The following is a 25,213-nucleotide window of genomic DNA, read 5'->3' on the forward strand; positions in this document are numbered from 1 at the left end:
CTGGAACCCCACAGTGAAGCAGGCAGGACCCTGGTTGCGGGGTCTCGAGGCCCAGACCCCATCCTGCCTCTCACCGACCGGCTGTGTGGACCGAGGCAGTTTTTCACCAGGTGAACTGGGTCTTAGTTCATCTGCTGTTGAACATGGACAACGATGTTTTTCGCTCCTGGCTGGTAGGACCGTCGAGATCTGAGGATGTAAAGGGACTTTGGAAGACCAAGCGGTGCACAGATGTGAGGGGCGGCACAGGCTGTCCTTGAAGAGCGACCTCGGGACACGCAGAGGGGTCTGGGACAGTGGGGCCCCGACACCCTCCTCACTGAGAATCAGGGTTCCAGAGAGCAAGCCTGAGGCTGGGCTTTGGGGCTGGGGCCGTGCAAAGCTGTGGTCCCAGGGAAGCAGATCAGCGGCCAGGAGGAGCCTGGTGCCCTGTCCCCGAGTCTCCTCTGGGACTGCCCCACCCCCTTTGCCAGTTTTATCCCATCCACTGCCCTGTACTGCCTGGACCTCGGGCTCCTGGGAAAAGGAAACAAAACATCTCAAAGCTTCTGGAATCCACTGTCCTCAAGGCTGGGGAACCTCAGGGGACGTCTGGGCTGCAGCGTCCCCGTGGGTAAAGCAGTTGCAGCTCTGGCCTCTCTACGCCCTGCATCCTCCCAGGATGGACACAGTGCAAAGGCTCAGCAGTTTCAGCCCCTTCCCCCGAGTCCTGCCTGCCGACTCCGCAGGGTCCTGCCTTCCTTTCGCTCTTCAGTGTGGACTTGTCAGTCACTGTAGCTCCTGCAGCTCCTGCCATCACCGGGGTGAGCTGGCAAGAGGAAGGGCCACCGAGACACCCCCCCACACACACACACTCAGGGGACTGAAGAGGCCATGGAAACAAACTTTCTTTCCTTCAGAGCTTGTCCAAAAACTGGAATGGTGACCACAGGGTCCTCTCTGATGCCTTCCTTGGGGTGATGGCTTGAAGGTTGAGCGATCTTTACAAGTTAATAAGCAGGGCAGTGGGTATGAGGTTCCCCTCCTCACAGGACCTTCGCCAGGGCAAGTGAGTGATGGCGACTCCTGGTTAATGGGGATCCATCCCGGAGCCTGTCTGAGCTGTCAAGCGGCCAGAGGACTTGGCATCTGTACCTCCTTGTATGAGGGTACTTTGGGACCCTCAAGGGAGGGTCCTGTATCACCAGGGAGGAAGTGAAGACAGGATGCTGTGTCTTAGAACCTCTGCCTGGTCTTTGAGGCCAGTTTCACAGCCAAGAGCAATAGTGATAGGAATTGTTTCTTATGTATCTGTTTTGCGCCGGGAGTCGGTACAGATGTTTGAGGGATACAAAAGTGGTGTATCAGTCAGGCTGTGGTAGCAAACCGCAAAATCACAATGGCTGAAAACTGTGAGGGTTTGTTCTCACCAAAGCTACGTGCCCATCACAGGTTGGCAGGGGGACTTTGCTCTTTGTACTTACTTAGGGATCCACCGTCTCTAATGTGGATTTCCGGTGGGAGATAAAAAGAAAGCTCTAGAGAGAGGGTCTCCCATTGGCCAAAAACAGCCACACGTCCCACTCACCCTCAGCTGTGCTGGGCAGTGCATTGGGAACAGCCCCGAGGAGTCCACAGTTAGTGGAAAGTCACGTAAGGGCAACAGTATGCTGGGGGTGCTGTGGGAGCAGGTAAAAAGGCGGACTGGCCCGATCTTGGGAAGGCTGCCTGAAGGAGGGGACATGGAGAGGGTACACATTAGCCATGCAGATGGGGGTTGGGAGGTAGGAAAGAAGGGCCTTCTAAGCAGAAAGACAATCTGAGCAAAGGCCAGGAGGTCAGACACAGCATGATGTTTACGCAATTGAAAGTTCTGGAGCCTGGGCGATGGGGTAGGGCAGGGTGTGGCTGAGCTGAGGCTGCTGTGGGAGGCTCCAGCCCCCATAGGGATGCGCGAAGTACGAGGGAGTCAGGGCACCCAAGGGGCTGAGCACAGGGCTGGCTCCCTGTACGGCTTTGCCTGGCTACTCTCACCTGTCTGCACCGCACCTGCTCCAGCCCCATGGTGCAGTGGTCACAGGTGAGAGCCCGGGAACCCTGGGCACTGTTTCCCCAGTGGGTTCCAAGGGCGCCTAGATCCGGGACACCTGGGGAGCTTGCTCAGCTCCCGCTCTGAGCACCACCTGGACTTCCTGAATCACTGGCTCTGGAACCTGAAACAAATTCTCCAGGTGATTTTACCCCTAACTTTGTACTATGACCATCTTCAAATGCACAAAGCTGGAAAAGTAAGATGGTCGCCCAGGTGCCCCCTGCCTACATCCCGCAGTTACTAACGTTTTGCCCTGTGTGCTTGGTGCCCACGGGTGTGCGCGCATGTGTGTGGATTTGGCTGAACCATTTGCGAGTAAGCGGCAGTCATCACAGTCCATCACCCCTAAATATGTGTGTCTTCTGAGAACAAGAGCATCCTCCCCCATAACCTCAGTGTCATGATTACATTTGAGAAAATAATAATACGTCTTACAACCCAGATTCGTGTCTCCCCAAAGTTGCTCCTCCCTGTGTATTTGTGCTTGGAAGTAGGGCTTCCGGAAACGGAAGCAGCACCTTCCTCACAGGACCGTGCCTCTGACAAAGTGGTTCCGGAGAGTGTGGTGTGCCAGGGGCATGCGTGGAGGGACAGCAGAGGCTCCCACATTTGCTCCAATGCACAGGCAGCCTCCTGCGTGGTCTCCAGAGAAAGCAGCTGTTCTAGCGGCAGAAGGGGAAGGGATGCACTTGACCATCGCCAGAGCCCCGGGGCCGGCCTCAGAGCCTGGCCTCTCCGAGAGGTCTGAGTGGAGCAGAGCCCCCCCTCCCCCCGGGGACCCTCTTGGAGCACTGGGGCTCTACAAGTGGCAAGGGTACGAGCACTGGCCTCAGGCTCGGTCAGCAGTGTCCTGCGGCCCCTGAGTCATGGGGAGAGTGACCTAGGAGACAGGAGTTGTCCAGACTGCACTTCCCAGTGGGCACAGGGTGCCGAGCCACAGTCTTCCCTTCCTGGGGGAGGGCTCCGTCCGTCCGTGCATTCCAGAGGGCTGCTGACAGCCCGCAGCTCCCGGACCCTTGGCCACCGGGCAGCAGGAGGGGGGTAACAGCAGCCCAGGTGCCTGCCAGACCCACCAAGAGCCCGACACACATCCCCTGCCCTCCAAGAGCTAGCTAATAACCTAAATTTTTTTAAAAAAAATATTTTTATTGAGATTATTTAGGGAAAAAGGGAAAGGGAGATACAGAAACATCAATCGTCTGCCTCCTGTTCACCCCCTACAGGGACTGAGCCCACAACCGGGCATGTGCCATGATCAGGAATCGAACCCGTGACCTCTTGGTGCATGGGACAATGCTCAATCTGCTGAGCCTCACCGGCCAGGCCAATAACCTACATTTTAAATCGAGATGTGGCTCCATGAGAAGACACAGTCCATGAGATAATCTACGCTGAAGGGAATCTCCCTGCCTCAGGATGGAAATGACGCTGGGGTGGGGGTCAGAGTTTTCACACATATCCCCCACCCAGACTGGGTGAGAGGCAGGTGTCTACCTTCAGGCCAGAGGGACCTTGGAAACCAAGAGTTAGGGGTCCTGAGCTTGTTGCGCCTCCATTGCTGGCCACTGAGGTTCAGCCCCACCCCCTCCACAATAACAGCTCCTCACAGTTCTGGGGCCCCCATGATCCTCAAACCCCTTCCCCTCTGTGATCTCAGGTAGTTCTCACTAAAAACCCAGAAGACAGGTAAGCTTGCAATTATCCTCACTTCTAAGTGAAATGTCCCAGGGAGGAAAGGGATCTGACCAGTATCTCCCCCGCCACACTGGGCTCCTTCAAGATGCCTTACAAATGTTAATGAAAAGGAACACAGAGGAAGACCTCCCAGGTATTCCAATGGAGGTGACTTCCCGAACAAAACGTGAGCAAACTGGGTTACAGTTACCTGTTCACACTGCCCTCCCCAGACTGCTCTGCCCTCCCAGAGGGCCCCACCCCACCCTCCAGGCTCTCTGGAGCTCTCTGGAATCACCGGGGCATCCTGTCTATGCCAATTCTTAAACCCCCAAGGTTTACATTCTCTTTGAAACTAGAAGCCTCACCCTGTATAGTGAAATGTCACAGAACATAAATGCTACCCATTACAAGCTTTCTGCTTTATTTCTCCGTAGTGCAATTTCTGGATGAAAACACCTGCCAACTGCCCTGGCCGGTTTGGCTCAGCGGTTACAGCATCGGCCTGCGGTCCCGAGAGACCTGGGTTCGATTCCCACTAAGGGCATGTACCTCGGTTGCAGTTTGTCTCCAGCCCTGGTTGGGTCATGCGGGTGGCAGCCACTCAATGTGTCCCTTTCACGCCAATGTCTCTCTCTCTCTCTCTCTCCCCCTCCCCCCACCCCCTCTCCCTCTCTCTCCCTTCCATTCTATCTGAACAAAAAAATGGAAAAATGTCCTCGGGTGAGGATAAAAAACAAACACCTGCCAACCAACTTGCCCAAAATGAGACATGTCCACCACATGTAAATTAAATTTGAATCTAGTTTATTTGCAGTTTACTTAACCAATTATCATTTCCTCCCTTTTCTCATCATTATATAAAAACTTGTTCTTTGTACAAGTGTGTTAAATGTTGAACAAAGAAGTGAATATTGCACATTTAATGACCAAAATAAGTTGTGGTTTTTAAAGGCCACACTAGACATGTGGGAAGGAAAAAGAGTTGAACACACAGGTGATTTTAAGCCATAGAGAGAAAAATAGGTTCTAACCTTCACTGCTTAATGAGATATATTACATTTGCATATTAAAAAATAAAAGTTAGCCGTGGCTGGTTTGGCTCAGCAGTTAGAGTGTCGGCCTGTGGACCAGAGAGTCGCGGGTTCAATTCCTGTCAAGGGCACGTAGCTCGGCTGTGGTTAGTCCAGGGCCGTGGTCAGGCTCGGGCAGGGGGCAACCAGTCGATGTGTCTCTCTCACATGGATGTTTCACTCTCTCTCTCTCTCCCTTCCTCCCACTCTGAAGATAAATGGAAGAATGTCCTCAGGTAAGGATTAAAAAATAAAGTTATGCCCTGGCCAGTTTGGCTCAGCGGTTAAAGCTTCGGCCTGCGGTCCGGAGAGACCCGGGTTCGGTTCCCGCTAAGGGCATGTACTTCGGTTGCAGTTTGTCCCCGGCCCTGGTTGGTCGTGCGGGTGGCAACCACTCGATGTGTCCCTTCACGTCGATGTTTCTCTCTCTCTCTCTCCCTTCCTCTCTCTCCCTCCCACTCTATCTGTACAAAAAATGGAAAAATATCCTCAGGTGAGGATAAAAAAAATAAAATAAAGTTATAATAAACAACCTTTCTTAGTGATTTTATCCCTAAATAGGATCAGTAGTTCATTTTTCTTTTTCAAGTTATTGTCATCAGAAATCAGGGCCCAGTCAGACTGAAGGAAACCTCGCCTCTGGCTTCCACAGGACGTGTGGTGCCCCTGCAATGTGTGAGGGTCATCACGGACCAGAGCAGGTCAGGCCTGGTTGTAAGCCCAGAACGTCACCCAGCTTGGCCAGGATGCACATGGAAGATCATAGCAGGGTATCCTTTTTTTTTTTAATCCTCACCCAAGGATATTTTTCCATATTTTGTACAGATAGAATGGGAGGGAGAGAGAGGAAGGGAGAGAGAGTGAGAAACATCGACGTGAAGGGACACATCGAGTGGCTGCCACCCGCACGACCAACCAGGGCCGGGGACAAACTGCAACCGAAGTACGTGCCCTTAGCGGGAACCGAACCCGGGTCTCTCCGGACCGCAGGCCGACGCTCTAACCGCTGAGCCAAACTGGCCAGGGCTTGCTTTTTTTTTTTTTTTTTTTTTTAAAGCAAAACACTTATTTCCAACATTTTGCTTAATAAGACGAAGTTAACTGAGCAGAAAAAAATCTGCTACTACCTCAAAATAAGCGGTCCTGTCGGTCCAAAGTGAAGAGCGGGCAGTTCTACAGGAGCACAGAGCGCCTCACTGTCGGACCGTCAGCCGGGCGGCGACTTTGGCAGCCGCTGATGTCAAGCAGGCCTGGAGTCTGCACTCACCACTAACTGAATGTGCCCCCGCAGGGCACAGCTGCGGAGCTGAAGGCCGAGTCCAGGGGCCTGAACTCTGCGCTTGGCCCACGAGCGAGCGTGAACGACCCAGGGCAGGGCCAGGCTTGGGCACAGGAGGTGAGGAGACACACTCCTGGCAGCGGCAGGGGAGCTGGACTTGGCGCCCTGGGTGCCTCGTTTGCCTCACCAGAACCCTGCCCTGCTAATCCCAGGCGCAGTCCTTTGAGAGTAAGGTGGACGACTTCCCAAAGGGCGGCCTGTAGGGGGCCAGGACAACTAAAGGCCTGGGCATTTACCTGAAGAGGGCTGGGCGAGGGGGCGGTTAGAGGTCACAGTCTGAAAGTGTGGGGAGGTCTGTCCGGAGGGTAGGAGAGCAGCCCCAGCCGGCCCGCTGCAGCGGAACCATAGCCAGTGCTCCCACGAGGCCAGCTGGGGTTTAAGGTGAAGCAGAATTACACAGAGTCTGCCAATGGCCCCCAGAGGCAGGACGACCCGCCACAGGGAAGGGTGAAGGAGAGGCTGGGGCTGGGGTCCCTGCTGGGTGAGAGGTAGGACTAAATGAGCTTTACTGCCCAGACATCTGCTTCCTCCCCCAGAAGAGATCATTGATTTTAGGATTAAAACTCCAGTGGAAAACCGCATCGCCCGTTCTAAATGAAGGGCATGAAAACGACCTTGTACAGCGTGGACACACTGATTTTGGTGACTGACTTCAAGGAATGGGGTTGGTGCTTGGTGAAAGTGAGGTTCATTTTCTGGACTAGGCCTCCCCCACCTCAGGGGACAGACGTGAGCACAGTCATGCTGGGGGCTGAGGTGGACTGTGTCCTGGGGGCTTTGGGAACACGTGGGGTGGGGCCTGGCCTCCATCAGGCTGAGAAGATGGATCAGCAGGACCTCCCTCCCTGTCCTGTGTACTGCTGAGTGGGGAGATGAGTGGAGAAGCAGACGAGGTATTTTTTTTTTTTTTTATCCTCACCTGAGGACACCTTTGCATTTATCTTCAGACAGAGCAGGAGGGAGAGAGGGAGGAAGAGAGAGAGAGAGAAACATCGATGTAAGAGAGACACATCGAGTGGTCGCCACCCACCCAACCCCAAACGGGGCCGGGGACAAACCGCAACCAAGGTACGTGCCCTTAGCGGGAACCGAACCCGGGACTCCCTGGTCCACAGGCCGACGCGCCAACTGCTGAGCCAAACCAGCCAGGGCCAGAAGAGGTACTTTTTACAAGACCAGAAAGCTGCTAGACACCCCAACTGCACCAGTTGCCCCTCAACACGGAAGGGCCTTGGTCTCGCCTGGCCGTTTCCACGCGCAGCACTGTCACTGTCTCAGAGACGGCCCATGACCACTCACCAGCAATGGCTCGTGACCCTTGAAATTCAAGCCAAAGGATGCTGGGTGCACTCATCCCCCGAGCGCTGCCGCCTTCGGAACCACCCCAGTGTCTTTACAGCACGCTCGCAGCCCAGAGCGTCTCAGAGGGCCCCCTTTGTGCTGAGTGTGAGGGACTTAAAGAGGAAGCACTCGGATCAATCATCTCTGACATTCAAGTTACACTGTCGAGTAAATTAGATGACATCAGGCATAAAAATCTGCATCAACCTTAACAACCGAAAAACTTAACAAGAGTGCAATAGTCCTAAAAATCGGATTCGTGCCAGCTACAATCAAAGAACAATTTTATTTTTTATAATTTTTAGAGATCAAATACATTATAAATATTATAAACCTTCAAAAATTAAGATTAATCATAATTTTCTTTAAAATGTACATACTGTCACACAAAAGTTTCACATTCTAGGATATCAGTAATTACACCCTCCTCCAAGGAAACAGCACACAAAGTACTTCCTCACAAAATCTTTGCTGCCAAATTAGCATCTCCACTGTCCACAACTTCTGAAATTTTCTTATACTCAGCATGGGGAAGTGACCGATTCTGAAAATGGAGAGAAGCAAAGGGAAGGTCGGCTCTGAGAAGTGCTGCCCCAGATGGACCTGGTGTGGCCTACAGGACCTGGAGGCTGGACGGGGATGATCTCTCTCAGTCCGTCCGCGAGCGGAACTGTCCCGTCCACCTACAGTACAGCCACACACTTCCAGGTGTTTGGGAAGCTCCCCAGGAGAATGTCTGAACCAAAAGCATCTCTCTGTGAACCTCTATCCCCATCCCCTCGGGCTACTAAAAAAACCATAAATAAAAGACACATTGCACAAGTAGGCAAACAAAATCAATTATGACCATGATGACAGAAGTCGGACTGCTAGCTCCTGGGGGAAATGACAGCAGCAAGATGACATTATTACAGATGGGCTTTCGAGTGAACTGCTAACACAGAAGGCACATGGCTATTGAAAACAAGCTAGTTTTCAGTTAGGGCTCCTGACCTAGTTTCCACAGACCATGTTGCAGTAGGTTTGCCAGCTTCATTCCAGTTTCAGAATGGAGTGAAGAAACAGGCAGGGAACAGAACCAAGCTCTCTGCCCCCCTGCCCCCCCCCCCCCACACACACAGGGCCCTTGGATATCTACTTGGTGTCTATAAAGAACTGCAAACTTAGATGTCTACAGAGGCCAAGTGATGTGAGTGGGGGAATGGGCTGAAACGGGATGAAAGGGACTATGTGCCTGTACTGAACTGGAGAGAGTAAGCCCTGTTCACCCTCTCCACATGTGGACCAAGCAAAACACATCTGTGCCCAGCAGGCTTATCACAGACTGCCGGCAGGCCCCCCAATTTAGACGGCTGGCTCTTTCTCCATGAGAACACACGGCTGGATGGAAATGTACTGCTCACCATCTCTGCAGTCCACTATAAGCAGGATCAGGGGGTCACATTTTAGACAATGACTTACTTTAACTCAGCATTCTTATCTCCCTCTGAGAGAAATAACACAATACTTTTAAGCTGATATACTTCCCCACATTTGAGAAATGCAGACATTTTCAAAGCTCGTTTTACTTTGAAAAAACATAAATGGGGTTCCAAAGTGAGGGTTCTACATGATTCCCAGCAGTCAGATCTGACACAGGAGCCCCGACATTGAAAGAAACAGGAGAGGACAGAAGGGGAAACACACAAAGAACCTCGGGGGTCTTGTGAGATGACTAGGGTATTCAGCAACTGTGAGCAGCTCTGTCCCCAAGGGGAACTTAGTAAGTGTATCTCCTTGGATGAACATAAAGACTGAAAAGTCTACAGAACGTTTTAAGAGCTAACACACACACAAACACACGCACACACGCACACACACACTCGTGCACATGCACAAGAGATTTATCTAGTGCCTCTGACTTGCATCTCAGTCAACGACTTTGTTAGCCAAACAGCTCCGCGGTGAAACTGAGCAGTTACTTGTGCAACGGCAAAGTTAAATGTAAACATAAACAGCAGCGGGTATTCCAACAGCCTCAGTGTTACTATCGTATGTTGTCCAAGTAGTGCACTTCTGGGTAGAGACGGTTAACAAGAAGAGCCAGGAAGTTTTTCCCATCTTGGAGGCAATGGCCAGGATGCTTTATAAATTGTGCGGCTTGTGATATCTGATCCTGGTATTCGACATACTGCTTACTGGATGGCAAGGATTCGAGTGCACTCAGAGCCTAAAAGACAAGGAAGGCAAGAGGGTAATTAACCACCTGGATGCCCATAATGTGTTTCCAGCAGGTGTGGCACACCTACCGGTATCATCTGGTACAACCTCGAGCCCCAGGGAAGCTATGGAACTGGAATTCGAAGTCCCAAAGGCAGGTACTGATTAATCATACACAAAAGGAGGCCAGCTACTCAAGCTTCTGGGGCTTCTGCCACCTTCTGGATACAGCCTTCCCTCTTCCCAGCCCCTCCCCGAGCCATGGCTGCAGCCACCCTGGCCTTACTGCCCGCCCTCCTCCCCCAGGGCCCACAGCGGCCCCTCCCCACTCCAGATCATCGGCCCCTCCCTTCCTGGAGCCCCAGCTGGAAATCACAGGCACCAGAGGCCTGTGAGGCCTATTTAATTTGCTGTTAGGTTTGTTCTTACATAACAATGTTGGATTAAACTGTCTAACTGAATAAAATTCTAAGAAACCAGTGGCTAAGCGCTGCTGAAGGTGAGCAGAGGTCATTCTATCAGTCAACAAGCAGAAAGCGAGCTCGAGTTCCTCAGCTTCTGCCCACAGAAACGATGAACACGTCCCCATCCCTCTCTTCAGGAATAAATCGAGAAAACATTTTTAATTCCATAATTTTAATTTTTCTTCCCTTCACAGAGGGAGAATGGAAGAGAAAAACGACTGCATTGGAACAAACAAAACATGAGAACAATGGTTCTTGAGGGTGAAGTTTTATTTTCCAACTATAACCCCTCCCCCCAGGATGCTGAATGTGAGCGGTGAAGCCCCTCCCCCTCCCCCTCACTCACAGAGACCACTGCACTAGAGAACATAGATTAGAAGATGAAATTTGCTTGGTTCAGTAAACATGTGGGGAGATATTTCTGAGGGCAGTAAATGAACCGGCAGCTTAGAAATAAATTACTGGAGGGCTGAAGACAGAAACTTAGGGTTGAAAATGAACAACGGAAGGAATTTTCATACCGGGCTAACTGCTGTGTGAATAGTCAGAGGAAGAACAAGAATCAATGGGGACAAGCACTGCCACCAACCACAGTTCCATACGTCTCTCTCTCATTTCTCTTTTGAAACTTAGCCCCCAACGTGGTCTACTGTGAGAGTTTGCCTAAGAGTAATCATTTATAAAAAGATGACTTTCTTTTTCCAAGTCTGAGAATCCTGATGACAGAGTGCTTCACAGCTGGGAGGGTAAGGAATACAGGGGGAGGCAGCACCTGGGAGACCTGAGGCCACAGTTAAAGCAGAAGCCATGCCCCAGGTCCTAGGGCAGAGACTCCTCAAATACACCCTGAAATGCATCCCACTGACTTCACAACTGGCCCTCGGGAGACTCATCTGCTGACCTGTGACAGTTCTATGACACAGGGTAGACAGCAGTTGTCTAGGCAGTCTGTGACAAGTCTCAGGCACTGTGTAAACAGATGCCAGCGAAGAACCTGCTGATCGTACCACTTGATCTTTGACTTGGCAGCCAAGGTACCACCCTGAACGTGGCTGCCTCAGACATCACGGAGCTGCAGAAGGAGAGGAGCTAAGGGGTGAATGTTTACCTCGAACAGACAATGTGGCAGAGTGGCAAGAGTGTGAGCCCAGAGCCAGCCTGGCAGTGAGTCCGCATCCCAGTTCCAGCACTCATTAGCTGTGAGATTTGGGACAAATTACCTAGCCTCTTTCAGTCTCCATTTCCTCATCCACCAAACCCAGGATAATAAAAGTTCCAAGGTTGTTGTGAGGATTAAAAGAATTAAAACTTGAACTCATCAGCATCGAGTGAGTTGGACGTGGAACGGTCAGTGCTCGGCATGGAGTGAGCACTCAAGGGCGTGCCGTTTGATACGGTGTACCTTTGTGCCCGGCCAGCCTGACGACAGGTGACAACAGTCACAGGAAAGGAACCACGGCCATGTGGCCTTCCACATTTTAGAAGAAACTATAATTTCTCACAGGTACCGTTCTGTCCATGTTAGGTTATTCCAACATCAGCTGACAGTGATCAATTCCAGACTCACAAGCCAGACACCACGTCCTCGGTCCCAAGTGAAAGCTCAGCTAACCTCCATCATTCTCAGGTGCCAGCCCAGCCCCTGCACGGGCCGGTCAGCACAGTCACGTTCGTCAAACCCAATTCTATCCCAGACTGGCTTGCCTATGGCCTTGCTCCCTCCACAAAGGTAGCCGTAGTGCTCCAGCAACCTCTACAGAAGGCAGCTTAGACTGAGGCAGGCACGCTGGTACCCACCCTCCAATAAGCAGAGCACACGGAGGGCTCGCTGTGCTCCTGCACATCACACGTCATCTTGATCAAGACTGCAGCTGCCACCGCCCCACCTCCCCGCCGGGTGGAACATCTACCCCTTCGCCGTAAAGCCATTTTTACTGACCTGCTGAGCTTTTAGGGTGAGACATAATTCAGAGCCAGGCTTCAATCGAATCTGATCCTCAGCAGGGACCTGCACTGAAAGGAAGGCGGCCATGCTTCGCGCAGCCACTCGGAACCTTGGGGTTACAGAGGGGTCAGAAGAAGTAAATGACTATTAAAGCAAGTACTTAAAAATAAATAACATATTTTCTATGAAAAACTAAGACTAACAGCCCTGGCCGGTTTGACTCAGTGGTTAGTGTCGGCCTGCAGACCAAAGGGTTGTGGGTTCGATTCCTGGTCAAGGGCATGTACCTGGGATGCAGGTTCAATCCCCGACCCCGATCAGAGTCATGCAGGTGGCAACCAATCGATCTCTCACACTGATATTTCTCTCTCCCTCCCTCCTTTCCACTCTATCTAAAAGTCAATGGGAAAATATCCTCAGGTGAGGATTAAAACAAACAAAACCAAGAATAACAAATTTCCAGACCTACTGGTTGTTTTTAACCTCTTCAGGAAACTCTTACATATGATCAAGAAGGAGCCTTGATCTTCCCTTCCATCATCACCGCCCAACAATGTAAGCATCATTCAGACCCATGAATGGAAGTGCTGCCAAGATGCAGAGCACTGGACTCCCCGACGCTGCTGGCAGGGATGTAAAATGGTGCACTGCTGTGGAAGCCTGGCGGTTCCTCAGTAACTTAAACATAGAGCACCAGTATGACCCAGCAATTCCACTCCTGGGTGTATACACCCAAAAGAACTAAAAACAAGTGTTCTAACAAAAACTTGTAAACAAAGTTCATAGCAGCACTATTCACAATAGCCAAAAGATAGAAAAAGCCCAAATGCCTATCATCTGATGAATGGAGAAACAAAACGTGGTACAGTATATCCATACAATGGCATATTATTCAGTCATAAAAAGGAATGAAGCATTGATACACGCTAAAATATGGATAAGCCTTGAAATGTTACACTAAGTAAGAGACAGTAAATGAACAGCAAGAGAAGCCAGACACAAGAGGTCACATATTATATGAGATGTCCAGAATAGGGTATACACGGTCAGAAGTCAATCAGTGGTTGCCAGAGACTTGGGGAGAGAAGAATAATGGGTTTAGGCTTTCCATCTGGGGTGCTGAAAATATTCTGCAACTAAAATAGTGGTAATGGATGCGACCACATTTTGAATGTACTAAATATCAGTGAATCGTACATTTTAAAATGGTCAACGTGATACATTTTATGTTATGTGTACTTTACCAGAATTTAAGTGAATCAGAATCAGAGAGTCCTGCTGAATTCTACCATAAACAAAGAAACATGATGTTAACCGGTTTGAATTAAGTGGTTCCCAAAGCTGCGGATGAGCTATTCCACAAGAACGCTGACATCAGAATGGTGTGAGAACTCTTTCCAACACTGATAAGAGCTTTAAACAAAAACCAGCATGAAGTAAATAATGGAGATAAAATGGGAGGTTAATGGCAAATTCTTTCATGCCTGGGGATTTTTATCAACAAAAATCTAGATTTGTTTCTCATTCCTTATCCTTCTTATCAGTTAACTTTAACTCATCTTGACTTAACAGTTCTAGCGGACTGAGTCCCTGCTGGGACCTGGATTACCCCGATAAAGTGCACTCAGTGAGGCAGCTGACTGGTATTTTAACCTAATCCCACACACCATCACTGGCTCCAAGGCAAAAAGCAACCAGTAGTGTGAGTGTGGTCAGGTTACAAAATCAAAATACAATGAGATACTACTAAAAAAAACATTCTTTGAACATAAAACCAAAATCGTTTCCAAATGTGAAACATGATTTTTGAAATGGGGAGCATGTAATTAGGCTTTGGTCATTCCTCCTCAGTCTTTGAGAGAAACCTAGCCCTTAAAACCTACGAAAGTATCACAACCCCAGGTAGGTACAGAGGCCGAGACCCACTCAGAAGCGCAGCAGACCTGTTAGACAAGGGCGACTTCCGGCCGAAGCCGATTGCCCCCAGAATGCCGGAGCTGAGTCTCTCCTCGGCCAGCAGGCTCTGCCTGCTCTGAAGCATGAGCAGAATGCGAACGACAGATGCTGTCAGGACCGAGTCATTCTGCTCCGTCTGAATCAGGGACAGCTGTAGGACTTGGTGCCACCACAGAAACAGCTTTGCCTCTTCCTGCACAGACCTGGAGGGAGGCCCAGGAGGAAAATGAAATTAGAAGTGGCTTTTTTCTACTCTCATTTAACCGAAAGTCCACATTTGAGTTTTAAGTCTAAGGGGCATTTAAGTACTTTTAAAGCTTAGGCTAATGGGTAACAGTGTTAATAAAGTAAGGAGACTGTAACAGCTACCATTTATTGAATACTTACGACATGCCAGACACTGTGAGTTTTATGTTTTCAGTTAATCCTCAGAACAACCCTATCAGGTTAACACTGTTACCGCTACTGAGCTGGTAAGGAAGCTAAAGGCTGGTGCTTCAAAATGCCTGTTTTAAAACATAAAAACCCTGCTCAGAAAATTAGCTCATGCAAGTAAAAATCTTTCTAAAACAGGTGTCCTGTACCTCATCATAGCCTTGTTTGTTTGTTTCACTTGGTCTGTGAACGCAAATGAACACTGACTTTAACCATAAAATCCAAGTGATCTAAACCCAATGAGTCTGACCCAGCAGCCAGAGGGCCAACCCACCTTGGATACACCTGTTCCAGCCACTTGCTTAAGACGAGCAGCACTTCCATTTCGTTCCTCAGCGTCTGTTTGCTATTTAAACACTGCAGCAAGTAGACATAGAGAGTCAGGTAACTGCCAAGAGACAGGCACTCCTGCAGAAATTCTTCTATGGTGAGCTCAGGAACTTGAAGGGACACCAGAATGGGGCCCCATCCTAAACTCTGATTGAGGGAGCCTGAGAAAAGAACACCAAGAGGAGACAGCAAGATGAAAGCCAGATTCAAATTACGGAACTACTCTAGTGAGTCTCTTCACTTCAAGCTTCACGTCAAGAAGACACTGCACAGTGGCCCTAGAGGCCACAGAAGTGAACGTGCCTCGAGCTGAGCCTGGAAAGTCGTGCTCGATGCCGTGCTCTGGCTAGCCACTAGGGAGGGTTAAGAAACCAGAATTCGGTGCTGCATTTTTAGAAATCACCTTTCTCGTTTTATTGTGATCATTAAAATCACATGTAGACACTGCCTGTCCCAGCCATCTAAAAGTTCTAACTTTAATACCGTTTATAAGTATGTTATGAATACTCAGGCCTTTCCGAGAGAAATTATTATTCTATCCATTGTCTCTTTACTCATGCTTAGTTTGACTTATACTGCTAGAGAAATCCTTGAAAATGTTTCACAAATTAAAAAATAAAAACAATTTTGATTTTAGTAATGCAAACGATTTGGAGCAATTCTTCGGGGGAATTACGTGGGGTGACATGGTCACATGCACAGCAGCTCCCATGGGGATCCCCGGGTTGCCAACACAGGGCAGAAGACGGGCACTTCCCGGCCTTCTCACTCCAGTGCCTGCCCCTCGCCTCCCGCACGCACAGTGAAGTGCATCTGGATGTGAGCGGAGGGCGCCTCTGGGCACCTCTTCTCCACCAGGTCAGGGGGTCTCCAAATGTGAGAGTTTAGAGACAGAGTAAGAGAAAAGGAAGGTGGTGGTGGTGGTGTGTGGGGAGTAGAGAGGGTGACCTCTTCATAATCGTTTCAAAGATGTGACAAAAACCAATAAAGAGTACTATAAAAATTAATTTTAACAAGTGACAAAATAGAGAAATTAATATAGTGGGCCATTATTATATAGATTCTGGTTTATAGCATTTTCTTTGAGGGCTGTGACGGGGCCTGTGTCACGCACAATTTGTCTGCCATGAAAGAGTTGGCCTGATACTCCAAAACCAATAATGAAGTGAGGTGTGACTGTACGAACAGACATGGGCCATGGGTTCTCCTGCTAGGTGCAGGTCTTTATGGAAAAGACAAACTACATTCTGACACATCAACAGCACTTGCAGAGAGCACGAGAGGCTGGTGCTCGTACCCTCTTTGAAGTAGGCAGTGATGCAGGCTTCCGTGGTCTCGGCCATGTGGCGGACGGAAGCCAGGCTCTGGCAGGCCGCGGTTAAAAGGGGCAGGACCACCAGCCCGTGCACCTTCTGCCCGATCCACGTCCGGACACTGCCCCGGAGGAACTCTGCCGTCGGAATGGTCGCATTGTTCATCATCATTAGGACTTCCATGAAGAGGCTGCTGAGGGCCATGTGGCGGGTCTGGCTGTCCACATCTGAAGGGACAGACACACACGTGAAAATGCTGGGAAGGCGCCGTGGACGTGATGGAGGGAAAACAGTGCTCTCGCCTGAGCTGCTCTCCAGGCGCACGGTACAGCTCTGTGGCTGATCGCAGAGACCAGAAAGAAGACTCTGGATGGTATTCGGCTTTTAAGGACAGAGTGTGGCACGTAAGTACTTTGTAAGAGCAAAGCAGGAACTACCACAAGATCCCTGGTTACAGCAGCGTGACCGAGCAATAAATAATTTTAATACACAGACATAACAAGCTCGAGTGAAAGAGCAACTTACTGATCAGAACATGCTTAATGAGTCATTATTTCCCGAACTTTGCTAACTTGAAAAACCAGCAATCATTTGGTAAACTAATTAGAAACAGTACCTCCACCACCCCCACTGCCAAAGCTGTTGATTCTAGAGGGATTTACACAGAGTAGTTATTGTTGAAAACAAAATATAAATGGAGGAAAAACCTCCGTTTTAAAGACTCCTAATAGCAGCTCTTTTATTTATTTGCTTCTTTAAATAGGAAAAATAGACTGGTAATATAAATGGGTCTTTCAAAAAAAAATAAGATGTGGAAAGAGAACAGTACACAAGAAAAAGAGCCAATTCATTTTACAAGATAGCTGTAAACGAGTTGGTTATTGAGGTGGACTCCTTTGCGTTCGGAAACAGATCGTCCGTTGCACGGACAGTACGTGGAGGAACTATTCAAGGGCACAGTGTCTGCATTTCCAGCTCGCTTGGCTGAGTGCGCGGCGCATCGAAACAGTCGTGGCGTCTCACACACGGCTTCGGTGTGCATGTCAGTGGGAGCGGGGAAGTCTTACTCATCACACCCATCGGACCAAATTCGCCCCGTTGCACAACATTAAATAAACCCTAATTTAATGTCACTGTGAGACCTACTTATTATCAGACAAGGTCTTTAAAGACTTATCTCTGAATTTCATCTGAATAGCAATTTTTATTTTAATTTACCTTTTAATTATGACTCATGGGAATCAAGAATGACTGCAATAAGCCTTCTAACAAACCTCAGCCTCTCCCCTTCCTATTAATCATCCATATAGCCAACAAATATTTTCTTAAAAATCAGATCTGATCCCCTAATTCTTCTGATTAAGATCTTTCTAGAACACCCTTCTCTCCTTTGCCTGGTCAGCTGAATGTTGTGACTTGCTAAACTGTAGGTACATACACTATCTTACTCCATACCTACAACATCTATATGTAACAGGTACATCATTCTCTACATCCAGCTGTGCTCTTCAGACTTTCTATAGTCTTACTGATTCTCTGTCTACTTGATCTGTCAATTACTGTGAGACGTGTCAAAATCTCTCACTGTGCTCAGCCGGTGTGGCTCAGTGGTTGAGCATCGACTCATGTACCAACAGGTCGCTGGTTTGATTCCCAGTCAGGGCACACACCCAGGTTGTGGGCCAAATCTCCAGTGGGGGGCATGTAGGAGGCAGCCAATCGATATTCTCTCTCATCGATGTTTCCATCTCTCTCTCCCTCTCCCTTCCTCTCTCTAAAATCAATAAAGAGAAAAAAAAACTTTTTTAAATCTCTTATTGTGAGAGAACTTCACATTTCTCTTCCTAGTTCTGTCAATTTTCACTTTATCCATTTGCTACTGTGTTATTAGTTACAAATAAGTTGAGAATTGTTATATCCTCCTGATGAATTGAACCTTTATCAATTTCCAAGGACTCTATCTCTGCTAATGCTTCTAATTTCTTATTTTTTGTCATGTAACTTCAGGGCAGGAAAACACACTACAGCTCATCTGGCTCTGTAATGCGTTATGCCTAACAGCCTATCCGTCTCATTAAGAGAGCTATGCCAGCCTTCCATCTGAGTATCTGGCTGATATGCTGCATTATGGAAAGCTTTCTATATCCTAAGCATTAAATGTACTTCTTGTCCTGGCAGGTTTTGCTCAGCGGTTAGAGCATAGGCCATGGAACAAAGAGTTGTGGTTCGATTCTGGTCAAGGGCATGTGCCTTGGTTTCAGTTTGATCCCCAGCAGGGGCCCTGGTCAGGGTTGTGTGGGAAGTGGCAAGTCCCTGTCTCTCTCAAATTAATGTTTCTCTCTTTCTCTCTCCCTCCCTCCCTCCTTATCTGAAAATCAATGGAAAAATATCCTTGGGTGAGGATTAAAAACAAAAACAAAAATAAATAAATGTACTTCTTACAAACAACTTAAAGCAGGATGGTGTTACTCAGTCTGATAGTCCCTTTTATTTATTTATTTATTTAAAAAATACATTTTTAGCCCTGGCCAGTTTGGCTCAGCGGTTGAGCGTCGGCCTGCGGACCAGAGAGTCCCAGGTTCGGTTCTCGCTAGGGGCACATACTACTATATATATATATATATAGTTCATTTTTTTAGGGAGAAAGAAAAGGAGAGAGAGATAAACATTGATGAGAGAGGAACATCAATCAGCTGCCTCCTGCACACCCCCTACTGGGGATCGAGCTGGCAAGCTGGGTATGTGCCCTGACCTGGAATTGACCTGGGACGATGCTCAATGCACTAAGACACCCTGGCCGAGTTCTGACAGTCCATTTTAACTTGAACGTCGGTCCATTTACAATTACTGATATATTTGGATTTTACCATCTTATTTTGGTTATTTTTCTCACCTCCACACTCCCCGCCCCCTCTTTGGACTGAAGATATTTTAACCATCCCTTTTCATCTCCCTCTACTAGCTTAGAAATTATACATTTTATTTCTAGTCTTTCGGTGAATTTCTTAAGACTTATTCATTTATTTAGTTAGTTTTTTATCCTCACCCAAGGACATTTTTACATTTATCTTCAGACGGAATGGGAAGGAGTGAGGGAAGAAGAGAAACATCGAAGCGAGAGAGACATATTGAGTGGTTGCCACCCACACGACACCAATCATGGCCGGGAACAAACTGCAACCAAGGTACATATCCTTAGTGGGAACCGAACCTGGGACTCTCCGGTCCGTGGGCCGATGCTCTAACCGCAGAGTCAAACTGGCCAGGGCAAGACTTTTTAACATTCACATTTTAATCAAAATATAAAGTTAATAAATTTCTTGATGCTCTCAAACAATACTAAAACCTCAGTTTAACTCAACTTCCTTCCTAATATATATGCTGTGGTCAAATAATCTAATTTTAGCTTTAGCTGCTTAAACTCTTAAATGTATGATTACTGTAGTTTTATATAGGCAGTTTCTGTTTACATGTACCTACATTTTACACTTTCTCTGGTTATCATTTCTTCTTGCAATTCAAGCTGTATACTTGTGATTGCTCTACTTTTTTTTTTCTTTATTGATTCCAGAGAGACATGAAGGGAGATGGAGAGGGAGACAGAAAAATCGATGAGAGAGAACATCGACTGGCCGCCTCCTGCATGCCCTGCACTAGGGATTTGGCCCACAACCTGGGCATGTACCCTGACCAGGAATCGAACTGGCGACCTCTTGGTGCATGGGTCGATGCTCAATCACTGAGCCACACAGGCTGGGCATGATTACTCTACATCTAATGAAAGAACAGGCTTTAGTATTTGCCTCCTCTCAAACCAGATCCTAAGGAAGTTCAGCAAAAGTCTTCATTGTGAAAGCCACCTGGGAACTCCATCCACCTTTATAGGTTCCTCCTTTCACTTAGTTTCTAACCTCTGAGATTTTCTGCCACCTTGCTGATAAGTTCAGTTTTGGGTATCCTAAAAACATTTATCCAGCATTTAACTGTTTTTAGCTGAAGAGGCAGCCAGAATGTCTGGTGCACCAAAGAGCTGGGAGCACAAGTTCTCACCCAGTTTCTGCAAATCTCCAGGTGATTCTGAAGTGCCCTCCCACTTAGGAAGCCAAGACATCCAGGAATGATGCTCAATAGGCAGTCTCCTGTCATCTCCCAATCATCAAATCCAGTCGCCTAACTTAGCCCTCAATCTAGTTAACCTCACACCAGCACCTGACAATGTCAACCCCTCCTCAAGTTCTTAACATTCATGACTCCCCCCTCCCCCATGCTGAGATAACACAGTGTCCCTAGGGTCGTCATCTCTGACCACTGCTTCTCTGAAAACAGAAATGACTGTATCTTGACCATCTTCCTGATGTCACAATGCCTTATAGACAATAAGAATGTATTTACTGAATAAATACATGACCTCCCAGTGGTCACTTACCGGGTAAGTTAAAGACAATGATATCATCTAAGAGCTTAGACATTTCCTGTTCTAGGGTGGCTAAGGTGATTTTTCCATTTTGTTCCAAGGAGCTAAGGAATTGAACCATCTGGTGAATGAAGGCTCGGCATTTTGGAACTGCATCCTGACAATAAAAAAAAAGAATAATTCACATGAATCCATGCAAGTGGACTGTCGACAGAGTACTCCCTGGGAGCCTGGCACCGCACTAATGGCTCTGGTAGGGCGTGCAGAGGACAGAGCGGGAGGCCTCAGCACAGGGATGACCAAGGGCCCTGCGTCTAGGGACATGCAATGCTGTGGAAACACTTAGATGAGAACACTCTCCCTTTTATACTACATTAAAACATTAGCTACACACTAATTACTTGCCAAGAACTTTTCCAAAAACTTTTGTGTTCATTATCTAATTTAATCCTCACAACACCACCTGGAGGCAAGGTATTATTTCCAATTCACATGTCAAAACCAAGATCAGAATGGCAGTGAGTTGGGGACCAAACTCAACACTTGCCTGCCATTCTGCTGCCAATGACATTCAGATCACTAAACCATAATCCTTTTGGCCCCTTGTTAGTATGCGACACTGATTGTAAGTAAAAGTTTACCCAAAGAGGTAAATAAAAAGAAAAGATCGAGCAGCCAAAACATGAGTGCACATAACAGACCCCCTCCCAGCTTCTCTGATGACTGTCAGAGTTCAAGGCTGTCCTCAGTAGCACTTATGCTATTACCAGGCCTAAAGAACACGCTCTGCCTTTTAAAGCACCCACTCAACTTACAAGATGTTTCTGGCTCTCGGTAGGAATGGAAAGACCTGCAGTCACTTTTAGGAGCTTCACGATCGATTCAGCAGAAGGTTCCTTTGTCAGGAGAATAGCTGGCTGGTAATGGCTGCTGAAATAACTCAGCACACTCTGATACGACACAATATCCACCAGATGCCACGAAAGGGAGCTCGTCTGCCCAAGGAGACTAAGTAGAGGTGAACCCTAAAAATGAAACACAGTTCTTTAGTTCCAGAGCTCCCATTTTCCAGAAACATGTATCTCTAATTAGTCTCTGAAGTGACCACTAAGGTAGCCTATTTGATAAGTATAGAAAACAGTTAAGATGTCAAATGAGTATCTATTCAAGTTAGAGTACTAGTGAAAGTAACAGCTAAAGTCTTAACAAAAGCACATTAAAATCTGTAAGTCTTCAGAACCCAGACTCTCTGATCTGGTGTTAGAAATAGCAATTAATGAGATGTAAAATGAAATTAATTTGTAAACTCTGACTCAGTGTGGTTCTCTTCATAACCTAGAGTTAGATTACAAGCTACCCAAGAAAATCAGGCATCTAGTCAGAGGCACATCCCACATGCGGAGCACAGTCCCGCTGATGGAGGCGTTAGGCAAACAACTGACAGAAGACACCTGCGTGGAGAGTGAGGCTGGGGAGGGCCTGGCCCAGCTTTAGCACAGGTCTCTAAACTTACTGGTTGGTCAACCAGTTGATCTTCCTTTGCCAATAAAATCATCATGAAAAGGAGGCAGACAACCATGCTCCGGGTCTCTGGGAGCGGACTGGGACTCCAGGCATCAGAGAGCACACTGACCCAATTGACTTCACAGAGGACAGACCCCAAAAATAAGAAGCAGCTCTTGGGGCTTCCTCGTTCCACCTGAAAGAAAACAAATTAAAACCAATGTTTTGCTTTAAGCTATCTATGTATCTTGGAAATGTGTATAAATCAATGTTTACTAAATTATATTTTTCAAAATAACATTCTTTTTTCTACATTGTAAAAGTCACCCAAAATCCAGCCCCCCAGAGGTTTAGAGTCAACGATCTTTCCTTCTGTGCTCAGTGTGTGTGCATTCTGCAGTTTGGTTGGAGCTCACTGCTCATTCTAGTGCTTCTTAGCAGGAGAGGAATGAGCTTCCCTAGCTCTAAGCAGGTGGTAAATCCCTGCCAGAGTCACTGGTGCCGAGGGTGCCTGCTGCAGTCCTCAGAGATGCTGGGACAGAACAGGGTTGAGATCTACTAGTCAGTCAGTAGTTCCCACAGCAGAGCGTGCTCCACGACCATCTGGAGGACCTGCGAAAACAGACTGTGGGGTCCCACCCCTGGAATCGTTCATTTCCTACGTCTGGGGTGGGTACAGAAATGTGCATTTCTAACAAGTTCTGATGCTGCTGGTCCTGGAACCACACTCTGAGACCCATATATTAGTGTATATATACATTAAACTGCCTTTTTAGTTAAATTATTAGGGATTGGGGTGTAGCAAATATATTATAAAGTACTATCAATGTCAAAATTATCTATCTTATAAGCTTATTTTAAGTCCGTTTAAAATAAAACTTGGCTAGTTATAAATCTGTCCTTTCCAAATGAAGATTACGAAGCTCTACTCTACTCCATTTATAAATCATAATCAATAGAATTTGTTTTTTTATCCTCACCCGAGGACATTTTTGCATTTACCTTAAAATAGAGTGGGAGGGAGAGAGAGGGGAAGAGAGAGAGAGAAACATCGACGTGAGAGAGACACATCAAGTGGCCGCCACCCACACGACCCCAACCAAGGCCGGGGACAAACTGCGACCAAGGTACGTGCCCTTAGCGGGAACTGAACCCAGGACTCTCTAGTCCATGGGGTGACGCTCTTACCACTGAGCCAAACTGGCCAGGGCATAATCAATAAAATTTGGTGATGATTCGTGTCTTTTCATTACCCATCGTTATACCATGCTAACTACTTGTTCTTTTTCCTTTTAGAAAATTATTCTTAATCTTCCTTTATAACCTATTCTCTATCACCTCTAATTCCCTAAAAAAAAATAATAATACACCTTATTACTCCAATAGGGCACACAGAACTAAAAGGTTCCCATTCTAGGCAGGTCAGGGTACTCTGATACTAGATTAAAATTCCTAGAGACACAGAGTCTACAGCACCCCTTTACGGATCATCTGCTACTTAATCTGTCACCCAGCCAAGTCTGCTCTCTTCCTTAAGTGCTACCGTGCAGCAAGGTAATGAACATCTACTTAGTGCCTGTTTCCCACACTCATCCGAACTATAAAATCATTCTGAACCTGTATTTCTCTAAGACAACTGTCCTCAGCCTTCACCAGAGCTGCAGAGGGGTGGCTGGCAGGGGCAGCCTGGGTGGGATTTCCATTTAGAGCACTGAAGGACTGCAGTGCACTGTACCAATAAATAACTGAGCCTGTAGTAATTAAAGCACATAAGGTGTTTCAATGATAAATGTGACTTTAAGAGTAAACATAAATGAACTGATGACTATGAACAAATAGACTGAGACAATCGTATAAAGCTAAGATTATAAACGGTTTTTAAAAATAGAAACTGAGAACAAACTGCCAGACGGGCATGTAAGTGACACTACTGTGCCTGCTTCCTGTAACTACAGCTTCTGCAAAGACGCACACGCACTTAGACTCAGTGGCACTCCCAGGTCCCAGGCTTTGCATCATTATGACACATCCCGGAGTTACCATGCACTCCTGTCTCCCTCAACCTAATTACCTCCTTGCATAACTGCTTAGAGAAACTAATGGCTTGAGTACCAATTTACATCTTGCTTTAACAGAACATCATTCAGTAAGTAGTTCTAATGATACTATCCTAGAAAAACATGCACACATAGAAAACACCAAGAAGAGTGTGACACAGTTATTAAACTATGTATTCCCAAGGCAAGGTTACCAGAGTCTAGGGGATGACTGCCATAAACAAAGTCTTTCTCTGGGTTTTAAAAATGGTCCTAAAATGTTTTCTAGTCATCTACCAACACCAAAAAATGGTTTCCATGGGGTGATGCTTTACACAAATACCATCTGGGCCATACAGAATGCAGACACAGTCCTCTCTGGCACACACAGACTGTGCCTAAAACCCACAGTGAAGGGAGCACAGGCTGCTCCCTAGAAACCAAACCCCTCCAGGCTGTGGAGCGTGGAGGGCTTACTTTGAAGAAGGCCTCCATGAGCACCTGGTCGGGGTGCAGGTCCCTCCACGGCAGTTTCCGGTAGGCACTATGAAGAGCGTACAGGATGAACTCGGGCATTTTGGGTGCTGTGCATGCTTCACAATAATGCATCAGATGAAAGTGAAGGGCTCCTGCATCACCTGGCAACAGCTTACCTAAAACCGAAAAAGAAAACATAGCTCAAAACCATTTGGTTTATCTTTTAAAATGATGACAATAATAACAACAACAATACAAAATACAAATTGAACTAAAAGTCTAAAACCTAAGGTTCTCAATAATTACCCATTTTCAAAGATTTTCACATGCCAGGGGGGAAATATTGGTGGCAGGTTAATAATAAAGAATGGCACTTTAATTACTTACTGGGGCAGCTGGAATGAGTAGCTGGTGCATGGGAGATAGCAGGAGTGATCAGTTTTCCTGCAAAACTTCTAAATAGATTTTTAACTGAAATACACTCCCACAACCCTGACCACTTCTAGACAGCCCTTTAGTCTGTGGCCCTCAGCATGTATTTCGTCTCTTGCCCGTAGCACTTGGTTCGTTCATGTGGCACCTCGAAGGAATCCAACATTCCTTAAAGGGAAATGTTCCAAATGACTAAAATATAACCCTTGGT

At 47.5% G+C, this 25,213-nt stretch overlaps 1 protein-coding gene across 9 annotated transcripts in view; it reads right to left on the reverse strand.

The window, feature by feature from the left end:
• Positions 1–8,631: 8,631 nt before the first annotated feature.
• The window catches only part of EPG5 (ectopic P-granules autophagy protein 5 homolog), a 99,946-nt gene continuing 83,364 nt past the window's right edge, over positions 8,632–25,213 (reverse strand). For 3 of the 9 annotated variants that reach the window (XM_036245772.1, XM_036245771.1, XM_036245767.1), the window contains 9 exons: positions 24,571–24,746; positions 22,068–22,253; positions 21,370–21,579; positions 20,567–20,711; positions 16,125–16,367; positions 14,772–14,988; positions 14,050–14,265; positions 12,101–12,215; positions 8,633–9,707 (listed from right to left, as the gene is read on the reverse strand). In XM_036245772.1, the coding sequence (XP_036101665.1) occupies positions 9,525–9,707; positions 12,101–12,215; positions 14,050–14,265; positions 14,772–14,988; positions 16,125–16,367; positions 20,567–20,711; positions 21,370–21,579; positions 22,068–22,253; positions 24,571–24,746 (1,691 nt within the window). In that variant the 3' untranslated portion in view covers positions 8,633–9,524. Of the gene's footprint in view, positions 9,708–12,100; positions 12,216–14,049; positions 14,266–14,449; positions 14,569–14,771; positions 14,989–16,124; positions 16,368–20,566; positions 20,712–21,369; positions 21,580–22,067; positions 22,254–24,570; positions 24,747–25,213 lie in introns of those variants that run through there. The other 6 variants (XM_036245770.1, XM_036245768.1, XM_036245774.1 and 3 more) reach the window with 4 other exon arrangements.

The sequence above is a fragment of the Molossus molossus genome, unplaced genomic scaffold (assembly GCF_014108415.1).
Source record: "Molossus molossus isolate mMolMol1 unplaced genomic scaffold, mMolMol1.p scaffold_m16_p_6, whole genome shotgun sequence".
NCBI lineage: Eukaryota > Metazoa > Chordata > Mammalia > Chiroptera > Molossidae > Molossus > Molossus molossus.